The 16,270-nt window shown below is 37.9% G+C and overlaps 1 protein-coding gene across 1 annotated transcript; it reads left to right on the top strand.

Moving 5' to 3' along the window:
• Positions 1-5,145: 5,145 nt before the first annotated feature.
• On the top strand, positions 5,146-9,225 carry LOC121383800 (uncharacterized protein F54H12.2-like). The gene is made up of 2 exons (XM_041513898.1): positions 5,146-6,331; positions 9,182-9,225. Exons 1-2 carry the CDS (start codon positions 5,146-5,148, stop codon positions 9,223-9,225), a joined length of 1,230 nt encoding a protein of 409 aa, XP_041369832.1.
• Positions 9,226-16,270: the final 7,045 nt, after the last annotated feature.

The following is a 16,270-nucleotide window of genomic DNA, read 5'->3' as shown; positions in this document are numbered from 1 at the left end:
ACAGAAAGAAAGAAGTAAGCGAATATTGATGAAAAACAAATAAAACATTGACGCGGGGTTTTAATCGCAGCAGTGGCATTTTTCTCATGCATCATTCACGATCTGCTGTTTACTGAAATAATCCCAGTAGTTTTCGTATCACGCGATTTTAACCCGCGCAAGTCGCTTCACAAACAAGTGCGCCGTGGGTAGATTATTGCGCACTATTTTCACGTGGTGCGGTCGGTGCGAATTACTACATCATTGATAGGGCCACTGAAAGCCTAACCGGGACAGCGTCTGGTCAAATAAGTGTGAGACACTTTTAGACGAAAGGACCAGTCTCAACTGTGTATTGGGTAAGCCTCCGGATTTAGGCTGGTAGGTGTTAGTTAATTAACAACTGATTCCTGACCATTTTTGTTTTCAAGAAATTTTTCTAAAAGCGCAGATAAAAGATCCCTTGCTGCCTGTCGTAAAAGAGTAGCCTATGTGGCGACAGCGGGTTTCCTCTCCAAATCTGTGTGGTCCGTAACCATATGTCTGACGCCATATAACCGTAAATAAAATGTGTTGAGTGCGTCGTTAAATAAAACATCTCTCTCTCTCTCTCTCTCTCTCTCTCTCTCTCTCTCTCTCTCTCTCTCTCTCTCTCTCTCTCTCTCTCTCTCTCTCACTAACCATTAATATGTCCTGGACAAACAGCCAAAATAGCCGAGGTCTTGTGTACCAAGAACAGCGTGCTTGAAGATTAAAAAGCGGAAAAACAAGTTACCCCCCACCCACCCCCAGGTAGATGCAAAAATATTAAATAAAAAATAAATTCTGCCTTTATTTCAGATGTGTCAGATCCAAAGAGGATTATGTGAATTACCCTAGATGCAAGTGTCATTAAAATATATATTTATATTTATGTATAATAAAAGACTATAAGTCAACTTTGCTTAATTAGCTCTAACATTTTGAAAAAGTCATGTACTGCAAGTAGTTTTTGAAATAATTACATTTACATTCACATTTCCATGGAAAAAGCAGCCAGATATCCAAAGATGTCAGTTTAAAAAATTGCCCTAAAGTGCCAAAGAGGCACCCTTCAGATTCTTCATCTAGACCCCCTGACTAACATTTAAAACAATAAACTTGTATTTGTACGCAACTTTACGCTTATGTTTAAAATCTACTTGACTAAGAGGTATGTTCAGGAGGGCTAGCGCTCTCGGTCGCTCACTAGACTAGTGTTTGCGCCTAACATTAAATGAATGTGATATACAGAACACGATGGTACCAGTCAAATTATTCGCTGGCACTCGCCCTTCTGAACACGCCTCAGTCGCTCTCAATGAATCATGAGTTGAAATGTGTATGTGATAACTGTGATGTCAGGCACTTGTTGGTCAGTCAGTAAAAATTTCCCAAATTAAAAGCATATATATATTGGCAAGTAAATTAAATACTTGGTATGTTTTATTGGTATGTTATTCAATATATAATCGTTACATTTCGAAACAAAAATTAACCAATACTTTTAATAGGAAACTTTCATTATGCAACTTCAGTAAAGTGTGTCACAGCAGGATATTTAAACAATGTTTGTTCACCAGTCACTGGTCAAAACGTCCCGAAGGCGATGGCGACAAGTATAGTCGTAGGTTTATTGTCATGTCATGCATCTAGTATCACCCAGTTTTATTGTTTGAACCCGACTAATTATATCCAAATAAAACAACAATACAATCATATCCCCCTTCTAAAGCAAACAGTTATTATCTAAGTAAACACCATTGTGTATTTATCAATATGATTAATGCCTTTTGTTATATATATTTCAAAGAGCGACCAAACTGCAGGAACTAGTCTGGGCAACATGAAGCCGGCCAGAGTCTAAACTGAGCTGACAAAGTAAAACAACATTAATAGTGTTCGTAGCGGGGACAACAATGGAAATACAATGGAGTGGCCTCCAATACAATGGATATGCACCTCCGGAACAATGGGTCCCCAATCCGGAACAATGGATGTGCACCTATTGTCTTTCCGGTTCAGTGGAGCGTATAATTGGTTTTCCGGTTCAGTGGAGCGTATAATTGGGTTTTCCGGTTCAGTGGAGCGAATAATGGATTTTTGAACAAAAGAAGTGCACCTATTGTGCTGAGTGGATGACTGGCATTTTTTAAAAAGGATGACTGGCATTTTTTCAAATTTTGGGCGGGAACGTTCAATGTTTTCAATAGTAACTAAAGTGGTGTTATATTATAGATAGTTTGAGTCAGTCTTTTGTGTTTGCTTGGTTTTTAGTTGTGACAAGGGTGATGGGTACAAAGACCTTTGTCTAAATATGCTTTGAAAGGTTTATTGTTAGCAATGATGAAATAATATTTTTGAATAGAAAACCAGTTGAAACCGGTTTATTTGTTATTACTATTATCCAATCGAAACAGTCGTTTTAAAACATTGCATTTGAATATATGTTATAACATAAAGAGAAGTGAAATTTTATTATTTGTAACGATTGCGTTCAAAGATGAACTACAACGACAAGAAACAGGCTGTTTACTTCAGCTGGAAATATGTTTTACGATCAGAATGCAGTTTTAATGAATCAATAGTGAAAAAATCAACTTGTTGGTTTAAGAGTCGTACTGAATGTGAGATGGATGCCAAACGATCCTTCTGCGATTTGACTACCAGTACCAAGCTAATAATAATCAAGAAAATACGACCAACTCGTGTGCTCGTGGATGAAGTAGATACAGTTGATAACAGAAAATGCTTGGAAAATTTGTTAACTCTGAGTTATGCCTTTGAAGTGTGTAAACTGGTTCAGCGATTCTGTAAAGAAATGTGTATGGGATGCATGTTCGACGAGGAGAAAACTCACACCTGTAAAACACTGAATCACGAGGATATGCTCGAACGCTATTACACAACTGCATGGGTTGAACTGAACGAAGATGTAGTTGCTGACAGGTGGTTACGTCTTGTTTATGCAGATCCAGTTTTATTAAACACTCCAGGATTTGTTTTGTGTCAGTATCAATGCAAAGACTATTTGGATATGAACGTTAAAACTGTAGAGTGGATGAACATTTTAAAAGAACAAGTACTTAAAATACTACGTTTAGAAGATCGTATGCGAGTATAAATTAATGTCACAGAATACATTAGTTCAGTCATGTCATCCAGAGTGAACCCTAACACTGAAAAGAATGAACGTAACAAGAAAGGACTTGAAAAATATTATACAAAACCGAGAGACGCTGGAGCTTTCTACGGACCAAAGAAGTTTCACGACGCTCTGAAGAGACGTGGTTTACAAACGTACAAGTTAAAAGCGGTAACACAGTGGTTGAACGACGAAGATGCGTACAGTCTTCACAAACCAGTGAACCGTTCATTCAAGCGTCTCCGAGTACGGGTTAACAAAAAAGATGAGATGTTTGACATGGATTTAATGGACGTCAGCCGCCATTCAAAAGACAACGATGGAGTTAGGTACCTGCTTATAGCTATTGACATTCTTTCGAGATTCCTGTGGGCCATACCCCTTGTAAACAAGAAACCGGAGACGGTGTTAGAAGGCTTCAAAACAATTTTAAAAGACAAACGCATACCCAAGAAAGTTCGGGTAGACAAAGGTACAGAGTTCGCAGGTGTATTCAAGCAGTTTCTATCAAAAGAAAACATTAAACTGATTGTCACGCAGAATGAAGATATCAAAAGTAATTTCGCAGAAAGAAGTATTAGGACGCTTCGGGGTCTTATCGCGCGTTTTACGACTTACAACAATACACACAAATACATAGACGTTTTAGCAGATCTAGTACACAATTATAACAATACAGTTCACTCGTCACTGGGACTGTGGGCACCGGTTGATGTAAATAAAGCGAACGAAATTAAAGTGTGGAGTCATCTGTACGTCGAGCCCATGGTTAAGAAACTTAAAGTAAAGAAACCATTGGCAAACTTTTTATTAAAGTGGGTGATTTAACGAGAATCAGCTATTTGCGTAAATCATTCACAAAGGAGCAGGACTTGAGGTGGACAGAAGAGTTGTTTAAAATACATTCTAGAAGAAGACGACAAAGTATTCCAGTGTACAGACTGAGAGATTTTCACGACGAAGTGTTGAAAGGTATATTTTATACGGCCGAACTTCAGAAAGTAAATAAAAATCAAGACATTCTGTGGAAAATCGAAAAAGTGTTAAAAAAGAAGAAGGAGAAGGGGAAAGTGTACTATTTGGTTCGGTGGTTAGGGTGGCCACCTAGCTTCGATTCGTACATAGAAGAAGGAGAACTGAAAACTGTGTGAAGCATGGAGAAGTACGTTATTTTGAAGAGCTCGGATTCTAAATCAGTGTTTCCTGACAACAACCCCTATCACTTTCGAGTAAAGTTAAACAAGAGGTTAACTTTTGAAGGTGTGTGGATTGTGTCTCTCGTGGATTTGAATTTTGGAGAAATTGACCTTCATGGTATGAACGATTTACAAGTAGATGTGTTGTGTAATTTGTGTGGCAGCAGTCTAGTAGGTGATAGTTTTGTACCTCTACTGAGACGTGTGGATTTACGAGACGGTCCACGTTACGAGTTTAACACACTGTGGAATATACCAGTTGTAGTGACAGAGAGTTCATATGTCGAAATACGTATAAAAGCAACATCAGGCGTTCCGGTTTCATTTATCAAAGAGAGCACGAGTGTGACACTACTATTACGACATTATCCGTTTTTAGAGTAAATTAACATGGATCGAAAACTTTACGTACCTGATGTTAATAAATGGTTAAAGTATTTTGATAAACGAACAAAGAATGTTGTTCAGTCAAATAAGCAGGTTGGATCTGGAGTTGGGAATTACAAGCATAAGTGGTTTTCTTATATGATTCCAATGATTCCGAGACATGTAAACAGTGACGGGGACAACAAGCACAAACCTAAAATAGAAGTGACGTCACAAACACAAGATGTTGTAGTAGAAAGGGCCGAAGCTGAACAGGAACGTACCAGGGCTATAAAACATAAATCTGGTGATCGAATTGTCAGAAGCAAAAAAGTCAGACGCATGACAGTACAGAAAAAACGAGCTCCTACATCGAAGTACAAATCAGCTGTTAGTGAAAAAGATATATTTGTATAAACGACAACAACAACAACAAACAATATGTCACTCCTTACAGACAAAGACTTTGTGGAAGGTTTACCCAGTGCTTTGGATCTGTTTACTATGCCCCCATACCAAACGAGTGTGTTTCAACATTACTACGTCGATGTTAGACCTGTTAGTCAAATTACAGATTCGTCACCGGTAGAATTTCAAATTGCAAATAGTGGAAGTGACTACGTGGATTTGAAACGAAGTCGTTTACATGTTAAACTGAAAGTGAGTCATTCCGATGGAACGGTTTTGGGTAAGGACGAACACGTGGCCCCAGTAAATTTATTCATGCAAGCTCTGTGGTCGCAAGTCGCTGTGTACTTACAAGGTCAGCTGGTGAGTTCGGCGAACAATCATTATCCCTACAAAGCATACATTCAAAGCTTACTGAATTATGGCTCAGAAGCTAAACAATCGCAACTACAATCTCAGCTGTTTTACAAGGACGTCGGAGAGACACAAGCAGACATCGAAAGTGTCGATCCTATCACTGGTACTAATTCTGGAGTATCGGACCGAGGAGCGCACATTGCAGACACCAAAACGGTTACCATGGAAGGTCCCCTGTGTGAAGATATTTTTAACATGGGCAGATATATGGTGAATGGGGTTGATATGACAGTTAAGCTATTTCGGAGCTCCATACCCTTTTGTTTGATGTCTGGGAAGTCCGGTCAGGAGTACAAGATCGAACTCGTAGATATTTACTTCAAGATATGTAAACTGAAAATGAACAGTGCACTTATTTTAACACACAACAAGCTGTTTGAAAAGTCTAACGCTTTGTACCCATTTACTAAAACCGAAGTTAAAATGAGTAGTATTCCGTCTTCTCAACAGAGTTACGTGTGGGACAGTGTGTACCAGTCGCAGTGTCCAAACAGACTGATTGTTGGTTTTGTCAACGGTGACGGACGAGTGAGTGGATCATACACAAAGAACCCGTTTAACTTCCAGAGTTCATTCGTGAAAACGGTGGGCTTATATTTGGATGGTGTCAGTGTCCCCGGTCGACCAGTCGAAGCAGATGACGTCAGTGCCTACGTGAATTTGTTTGAAGGTGTTAATAGCTGGAACCTGGATTGTGGAAATTATATTGAAAGAACTGAATTTTCTTTGGGAAATGGTCTGTTTGTGTTCAACCTTGAACCCGTTTTCGTGGACTCTGATTATTTAAGTTTATTAAAAAACGGTAACTTAAGGTTAGAAGTGCAGTTTAAATCTGCATTAACAAAGACAGCGAGTTGTATAGTGTATGGTGAATTCCCCAGCTTGATTGAAATCGATCAGACCAGGAACGTGTTTGTCAAATAAAGAATATCATGAATGGAAAGCAGATTCAGTGTGCGATTGACTGTGACTCAGATTTACGTTCACGCATTGTAGGTGTTTACTCGAGCGACACACTACCACGTTTGAAACGGCGGAGCCCTTGGGGGTGTATTGTAAACACAGACCCATCTCACCTACCTGGTTATCACTGGGTGGCGTTCTATTTTGATAATAATAATACAGCAGAGTTTTTCGATAGTTTTGGTAAACCACCCAAACATTACAATGCAATATTTGTAGATTTTTTAAAGAGACATTCTTCATCTTACGTGTACAATAACAAATCCGTTCAAACTATGAACGCTAAAACGTGTGGATTCTATTGTTTGTATTACTTGTTACAAAAATGTAAAACTGACCTGATGATGAGCGATATTGTGAATCAGTTTAGTAAAGATACATTACAGAATGATGTATTCGTGTATAACTTTATATGTAAATATTTTAGATATTGTAGCCCGCCTTGTATTTCCTGCTCATACTAATATTAAATAGTGTACACAATCATGTATCCACTTTATGTGTTGTTGTACAAACATTTTGAAATAAATAGTTGTGTCACAAAATGCTGGTTTGTTATATTTTTAAACATTAGTCTTAGACTAGTTTACTAGATAGCAGTATAATTGTATACCCACAGGTAATTCTGGTTATACCTCTTTATATATCTAACAAAACATTGTAAGAAATGTTTTAATTTTTTATTTGCATGAACTAGGGTGTTTCCTGGTACATATTCAGAGTAGGTATTCCAAAATATAAAATCACGGCAGTAGGTAATCATGGGTGGATACGGCAAAGTAATGCACCATAGTGAAAACACTGAAAAGTAGACAATTCTGGCAACTGTGAATTGGTAAAACATTTGTTTAAAACGTTAACAAATTTTATTTAAAAAAATAATTGTTAAAACAAACAAATTTTATTTAAATTGAAAAATAATTTTTAAAACATTAACAAATTTTGTTTAAATTCATAAATAATTTTTAAAACATTAACAAATTTATTTAAATTGTAAAATACCTTTTAAAAATGTTATTTAAAATGTTATTTTTAAAATAGTGAAAAAGGTTTATGTAATTTTAATTTAAATATTATTTGGCAAATTATTTTCTCACCCAGCTGGCCCTGTAACTCCTACCTTTATAATACATATTACTTATACACTGCAAGATTAATTTAATTCGTTACTTCTTTATTGGCATTATTTGTGATGTAACTAGAGTGTAATCCGATATAATAATACACAGATAATACAGTATGTATTCCAAATTGAAACAACAGTAGGTAATCCAAATTGAAATAACAGTATATAATCCAAATTGAAACAACAGTAGGTAATCCAAATTAAAACAACAGTAGGTAATCCAAATTGAACAAACATTAGGTACGCCCATATAAAATCCAAATAAGGCACAGTAGGTGATTCAAATAATTTTCTTGAAAAGATATCTACACGACAATCTAATGTTAAAATTAAGAATGGCAAATACTAGTTTATCCTTATTTGCTTAAGATACTGAAAATTATATACTGTGCTGTGAAAATACTTGCGTTCCCCAGTTTTGTTGGAAACGGTTAACAATAACTAATAACTTCAAAATTATTGACAGGTTACTATTGACCAATGGGATTTAACTTTAAACCGGTACCCACGAGTTACTTGCTTGACATTTTTTTTTCGTTGACTATTAGCATACATTAATGATTTAAAAATTGCCATGTCATGGTTAAGTTTCTATTCACTATAGAAATCACAGCTGATATCTGAATCTCAAATATTTGTTTTTTAATTTCAGTGATGGGAGTATATTTCTTTGTCAAAGTACTTTTGGATTAAACGCTTACTTTCCAAATATAAAACACATTCTGAATTTTCAACCATGCGAGACTATTTTAACGCGATACCATAGAAACTCCAGATTTCGTGGAGTCTGTGAGAGATTGTTTACCTATAGAAATAACAGGTGTCATCTATGCCCTTAAGTAATATAATTTCAATCAGGAGAGTATGTTTCTTTGCAAGTACGCACTGACCACAGTACAAATACTTCAAACATAAAACCTATTCTGTTGAGTGTGTCAAGCGAGACTCTTTGCTACATTTATGTACAAACAGTACTTGTTCGCATTTTACTATGTCTTACTTTTAAAGGATGAACTACTTGTGGTAACCTAGAAACTCAGAGTTCGTGACACTAGCTTACTTTAAAGAATATTTTAACTTATAGATATTAGCGATTTTTATATATTAACACAAAGTACATTGAAGTGTACAAGGAATGGTTGCCTATATAAAACAAATTAATGACTAAATTATAGTCTTTTGACACATTAAAGACCATAACTCGCAATACATTTCTGAACAGAGCAAAATACCTTTAAATGAATGTAGTGTAGGGTTAAAAAAAAAAAAATCCTCGAGGGCAATAATACATTGTCCAAATGTGGGTAGCGTTTGGTAAGAGAAAACTGTTGTATCATTAAGTTTGTCACATTGCTCACGGAATTTTTAGGTCATACTAATACTTAACACTAAAACGTATTCAGTTTAGTCTACCGTGCGTGATTATTTGCTATATTTCTGTTCGACTGATGTTTTATACTCTAAAGGAAAGAAAATACATTTAGAAAGTATTAACGTAGAAACGTAAAGTACATTTCTCTAGTGAGTGGGTAGTTTCTGTTCTGATTACAATTCTGTTTACAGAGAAATCGGAGTTACTAAGAACGTCTGTATCACACAACGTGTAGAGAATACTAAAATAATACTAATAATAATACTACTACTAATAATAATAAATTAAATTATTATTATTATTATTATTATTTAATAAAAAAAAAAATGAAAATCATGGTACTTGAAAATATAACCCTGAACTTTTTTCTCTCTCTTTTTTTTTTTTTTTTTTTAAACGGGAGGGGACCCTCGTAATTGGTTGAACGCTTGCTGTAGGTGTACTCAGGTTTAAGAATCTGCATTCGATAACAGAATTAACAAAAAAATGCATTTAAGTAGTACGTATTCTTTATTGCAGAGTATTTGTAAAAACACCACAAAAGACATGTTACATTTGATCATGTACATCAACAAACGTTCATATTGTGTTAGTATTTTGGAAGTAACTTCTTCCCAGGTGGTCCAAGGTCTGCCCGTCTTTTCACAAACAAAACGACTGGTTTCTTCTGTTCACTTTTCATCGTGACTGGATGTGATTTGATTATGTGAATCAGGTTTGATCGCTTCTTCTTCACAGCCATACTGATAAGTTTAGGGGTTTTAACGTCCGGTCTGATCTATGCTCAATGCAAAGTGAACATAAAAATGTATTGCTTAAACTTAAGTATTCTATTCCTGCTCACTCGTTTCAGAAACATCTGAATGATCAGATTCCGATTCACTTTCTTCCGTCAGATCTACATACGGTATTATTTCTTTCATGATGGGCTTCAGCAGTAGCTTGATTTTGTCCTTTATTAGCATTTGATCTATGTTAGGGTCAGTTTTGTTTAAACTATCCAGTATAGATCGAAATAAAGGTGCTTCTGAAAAATACTTTGTAAATTCAATAACAATACTTAGTGTTTTAAGCAATTCGTTTTCCCACAGTCGCTGCAGTTTTCTGTCTATCCACTCTTGTGTCTTCCCTTGCTGTATATATTTCTTACGTCTGCTTTTCATGTCTTCTATATGCATGGTACGAACACGACCCCATACTCGCTGTAAGCCAACATTCTGCCATTCTACAGTCAGTTCGTGTTCTCTTTTATCATACATGCGCTTTTCTCCTCCTTTCTGCGTGTCAAAAATGTCTTCTTCATCTATCTTAGCGCGTTTTCTGGAGGGCATAAATCCGTTCTCTGGGCACCATGATTTAATATGGCGTTGTAGATCCGTCATATTTCCAAATAAAACGCCGCAGTCGGTACAAGCAGTAGCCATAACAAAGGGATCTGCTTCGTCACTGGATTCGCCCGCGTCTTCGGCTGTATATTCCACTTCCAAATTGTTTTTGGTTTCAGAATCCACGGGAGCAACAGTGTCCACGGGTCGGGTGCCTGAATGTATCTGAGAATCGGTCGGCGACGGCACGTTATTTAAAGCATTATTGTTATTATAACTATTTTCATGGTCTGTAGATTGAGTGGGCTGCCTTCGTTGGATTTCTGATGGGCAATCTAAAACATTGGGTTTAAGTCTCTCATTCTCGTGAGTTGATGGTCGCAAGTCTATGGTAAGATTCCCATAAGGTCTCTGAACAGCAGTCTCATAAACCGACATAAAACGATCACTGTTATTTGGATAGATTCTTCTCCCAAACAAGTTTACTTGATGTCTATCAATGGGCGAATTAAACAAGGTCACGTAGTGAGAGTTGAGAGCAATATCACGTGACTCCTTGCCTCTTGGAAACAGGTTTTGTAACAGCAGGAAGTTAGCTACATTCTTGTGGTGCGAAGTTCTTGTAAATAACTGAGAAATACGTTTATCATCTTTGGCCTCGGTCATGTGATCATCCAGAATTAAAACATTGTTGTTGCGTGCATCAAAGAAGTTGTCGTCCTGTAGGTTGTAGGGGATACCTTTCACAAACTGGACTTGGGGCATTGTTTCACGAATAGCATCGTAAAGTGGCTGCCACTCGGTGTAACACCAAATTATGTTGTTAGGTTTAGGCTTGATGAGTCCTTTCTGGAGTATTTGGTACATAAACATAGTTTTCCCACATCCACTCGGACCCACTAAAACAGCATTAGATGGTATAGTAAATTTGAAAGGCTCTCCGTATTGTTCAGCTTGTAATCCCAAGGTTGCTGATTGTGTCACTGGCCTTTGAGGAGGAGGAAGAGGAGGAGGAGGAGGCGGATATGGGGAGAATTGGGGAGGAGGAGGAGGAGGAGGAGGAGGAGGGAGGGTGTTTGGTCGATGTATCTGTCTCCGGTGCCTTTGCATATTGTCATATCTGGAAAAAGTGTCCCCACACTCAGGGCATGATGTTGACCCCATCATGAATTTCATTCAGGTGTCGTTTCTATCAACGCCTTGGCCTTTTTGAGTGATGCTTGAATCAATACAACCGTCTTCGGTTTATAGTTCCATCCTTAAGAAGGGAAAAATTACTCACAGTTTTGTTAATCAAGTCTGTCATAATTTACAACGTACGCTGATCGACTTACTATAAAATAGTACGGGCCTCCCCAACTATCTGGAATGTCAACACCACGAGCTATAAAACGTTTGAGTGAGTCGACAGCTTCAGACTTGCTTTCATACCACTGAGAATCGTCCGATAACACTCTCTCTGGTTCACGTCGTGGGTGTGCCACAATGATCCACGAATACTGTTTGCTCATCTCGAATGCATTTACACAAATGAAGATTACTATATGCAAGAGGAAGCTTTATACTAGCTGCTGGGTGGAATAAAACTGCTACATTCAATGCAACATTTAAAACGAGTGTTACGATGCGCGAATGCGAATAATAAAAACGACTGGAACCGGTTTCAACTGGTTTTCATTCAAAATATTATTTCATCATTGCTAACAATAAACCTTTCAAAGCATATTTAGATAAAGTTCTTTGTACCCATCACATTGTGACAACTAAAACCAAAGCAAACACAAAAGACTGACTCAGACTATCTATAAATAATACTATAAATAATTCCACTTAGTTCGCGGACTTTCCCGCCCAAAATTTGAAAAAATGCCAGTCATCCTTTTTAAAAAATGCCAGTCATCCACTCAGCACAATAGGTGCACTTCTTTTGTTCAAAAATCCATTATTCGCTCCATTGAACCGGAAAAACCAATTATACGCTCCACTGAACCGGAAAAAACAATTATACGCTCCACTGAACCGGAAAGACAATAGGTGCACATCCATTGTTGCGGATTGGGGACCCATTGTTCCGGAGGTGCATATCCATTGTATTGGAGGCGACTCCATTGTATTTCCTTTGTTGTCCCCGCTACGTACAAAATATACTACTAAACCAAAACAACACCCCCCTTCCCTTAAAAACAGCAACAACAGCAAAAAAGAAGAAAAAAAGATAATAAAAATCAAGAAAAACAAAAATCCAGTACCAAAACAAAACGCACGGATGTTTGCTTACACGACACTCGTTAATACACGCCTTTTAACAGCCGTGCAGCACTACTAAATTCCGCTCTGCTAGTTTAACAATGTCTTGTATCCATTTCATGTGAATGGAGTAGAAGCCATTACTCCATATTACATACTTCCTGTTACGTGAACACCAATTGCGTGTTTAGGAGCAAGAGCGCTCGCAAACAGTTTAACCAGTTTCCAGCCTATGCTATTCTATTCATGTAACGTTATGTGCACCCCTCCACCACCCCCCCCCCCCCCCCCCCCCCCCGCCAATTTAGCGAGGGGCCACTAATCCTTGGCCTCTCCAAAATATGTATTCTGTTTTTGGAACTGTTCAACAATTTAACGTATTGCAAAATTTGGCATTTGTTTAAATACTCCCCCCCCCCCCCCCCCCCCACACACTCAACCTACTAACCACCATTTTTCCCATAACGCTAAAATCACTCCGCCTCTAAAATTGTGTAACGTTCCATTGGCGGTTCCAGCATGAAATCGAACTGGGGTCACAACGAGGCTGTCAAGATGGCGGAAGAGGAAGGGGGAGATTAGTAATTTTGCATATTTTTTTTTTATAGTCACAACAGATGTAAGAGTGTTATAGGGAGGTGTCGCAACTCTTAAAAAAAGGTACCAACAGTATCTATCCTAGCCTATATGCTATTTTTCCACAGAAGCTGACAAATTAAATTTTGTGAGAGGTGCGCACCCAACACCAGCCCTATGTATCAATTTTTGCAGTCCCTCGAGGGCAGTTCTTAGGATTAAACTAATACAATTAACTGAATAGAACTTAACTGAATTAACCCCGCGAACATTTATTTGTACAGTTCTGGGGGTGGGGGTGGGGGTGGGGGGGGTGGGTGGGTCGAGCCCATGGCCAGCCCCAGTCACATTTTCCCTCACCTTATATATTGGCCTGTCTTAAACTGCCTTTCCATTGCTGCGGTTTTACCAGCGCGGCTATTTCAGCCGCTAAGCGGTAAAAATCAAATGCATTGATCTGCATTGATGTCTTTCCATTGACACGGGTGCTAACCGTGCGGCCAAAAAAAGTCGATCATGTATCGATTTTTTGGCCAGCCGTGCGGCTCGAACCGCATGGGGAATCCACAAAATGACGTCATTCTGGGGATATTACCCATGATTACCCATCTCCCGCACTTGTGTATTTTATAGCGTTATTTAATTTTAAAGTTTTCGGAGTAGGCATTTTTATCACTCTTCGTGTAATTGGCGAAGAAAGTTCACCCATGAGCAAATTGAAATTGTAACTGACTTGGAAATCGAAAATTCAACGTCCAAGACATGACAGGTGCAATAATAATAATAATAATAATAATTTAATATTATGCTACTATTATACACGCATATCAATGGATAAACACAACCATCATAATGAATTAAAATAATATTAGGTTCACTAAACTACAATAATATTAGGTTCACTAAACTGCAATAATATTGGGTTCAATAAAACTACGTCTGCACAGAATCGGTGACGGATCCGGGAATTTTGCAATGTTTTAATTTTGAAGCATTTCAGTTTTGTCAGTTTAAAAATTATTTATTGAAAAGAAAGGTGGTTAAACACGACCGTAGCTAGGATTTTTTATTTGGGGGGGGGGGGGGGGGGAGGCAAATGAGTAGTTAATAGTCTAAAACTCCTTAAACGGTTAAGAAGAGAATTTTCTTTAAGTTTCCATAATGCTTTCCTGATTTTTTCTGGGGGATGGGGCAATTGCACCCCTCCGCCAGCTACGGCCCTGTTAAAGCGAATCCGGACCCCCAATGTTAACACTCTTTATCCTCGTTTAATAATGAAAAAAAGCCGTACCGGTACTTAAATAACATGGAATGAGTTCAAATAACTGATGCTCACTAACTTGGGGCGAGACGTAGCCCAGTGGTACAGCGCTCGCTCGATGCGCGGTCGGTGTGGGATCGATCCCCGTCGGTGGGCCCATTTGGCTATTTCTCGTTCCAGCCAGTGCACCACGACTGGTATATCAAAGGCCGTGGAATGTGCTGCTAATCGAAAAGAGTAGCCCATGAAGTGGCGACAGCGGGTTTCCTCTCTCAATATCTGTGTGGTCCTTAACCATATGTCTGACGCCATATAACCGTAAATAAAATGTGTTGAGTGCGTCGTTAAATTTAACATTTCTTTCTTTCTTTACTCACCAACTTCTTACTAACAATAATGTTTACCGTGTTCACTTTAATAACAAAGAATAAAAATACCTTTTATAGCAAGAATTAGTGTTATTTTAGGAGGTAAACTATTGTTTTTAAAGTAATGTTTACTATACGGTGGGTTACCAATCCCTGCCTACGAACCTGTAGTGGCAGTAAAACATAATCGGTTCCTCATTATTTTAATTTCCCAAAATATGTCTGTCCTTTTACATGTGTTAGCTTTCTAATAGTCCGTCCCATCATCTTACAAAAATGTTTTTTGGTGGGGTTTTTCTTTTTGTAATCAGTTTCAATTTGGTTTGATGTAAGAAGAAAAGTAGGCCTAAATGTCTATAACAACCCCCCCCCCCCCCCCCAAACAAAAAACACCCCCAAAACAAACCAAAACCACAAACTATTTTTGTGTCCAATTTAGAAAACAATCGGCTCAGAAGTTTCATTAGTAATAGATCTTCCTCATTTAACAATGACATGTTTCAATTTGCATATATGGAAACATAATTAATTAATGACGTCACATGGAAGAAACCGTGTTGTAAGAACGCCTCGATGGAAATGTGCTTGCCGCGCGGATAATACCGCTACGCGGCTAACCGTGCGGCGATATCCGCACTAATGGAAAGGCAGCCTTACAATCCTAACAGGAGTTACTAACGAGGTTTGCTTGGGTGCACAGTGCAATCCCCTCTCTATAAAAGCATGTTCCTATGAATTCCCCCCCAATATGCTGGAGGCATGATCCCTCCATACACTGACCTAGACAGATAGGGGCCTTGGGGTCTATGTCCTCCTCCCACGAAAAATCACACCTCGTTTTCCCACATTACATTAAAGTTTGTCTGCCCCATAACACGACTCATACTATGGGTGCCCTCCTCGCCCTCAAACTCATGTGTGTGGCCCTCCCAATATAAAATCCTGGATACGCCAATACCTACGCTCTCCAACCTCCAACTTCAACGATCTAGATAAACAAACCAACAGTCAAACAAATAATGAATCAATCAATCAAACAAACACTTACCGGTACTTCTGTTGACATATTCACTCAATAAAGTAGTTAGCAGTCGCCATTAGATAATATTTAGATCCATGAACATTTGACATTTGTACACATTTAAAATAAATATGCTTATAAAATGTCAAACAGCGATTCTTTTCTCAAATTTCTGAAGGTAAACTATGTTCAGAAAAATGTACGTACTATCGCTTTGACACCAATACCCATATTAAAACGTAAAAGCATTGTTGACGTCACGTCAAACGGTTGTTGACGTTTCCGGCAATTTTCGTAACTTAACGGAAAATGTCGAAATGCCAATGAAATGTGCATGGGTGATCTGACAGGTATGCGTGGAATACTATCATGGTTTACTTCTACATCGGCCAGTGTTACAAAATATATGAAGAAAAAAAGTTGCTTTAGAATAATTTACCTAAATTATATAGGCATTTATTTTTTTTTTTTTTTAGTCTAGA

Source organism: Gigantopelta aegis, chromosome 10 (genome assembly GCF_016097555.1).
Source record: "Gigantopelta aegis isolate Gae_Host chromosome 10, Gae_host_genome, whole genome shotgun sequence".
Lineage (NCBI taxonomy): Eukaryota > Metazoa > Mollusca > Gastropoda > Neomphalida > Peltospiridae > Gigantopelta > Gigantopelta aegis.
The sequence above is the reverse complement of the archived record's forward strand: the minus strand, read 5'-3'. Positions and strand labels throughout refer to the sequence as shown.

What these genes read in the sequence shown, in the direction of transcription:
- LOC121383800 (XM_041513898.1), top strand. Translation starts at nt 5,146, where the DNA reads ATGTCACTCCTTACAGACAAAGACTTTGTGGAAGGTTTACCCAGTGCT. An exon ending in TTTAAGTTTATTAAAAAACG is followed by an intron (nt 6,332 to 9,181) that starts GTAACTTAAGGT and finishes TTCTGTTTACAG; the next exon opens with AGAAATCGGAGTTACTAAGA.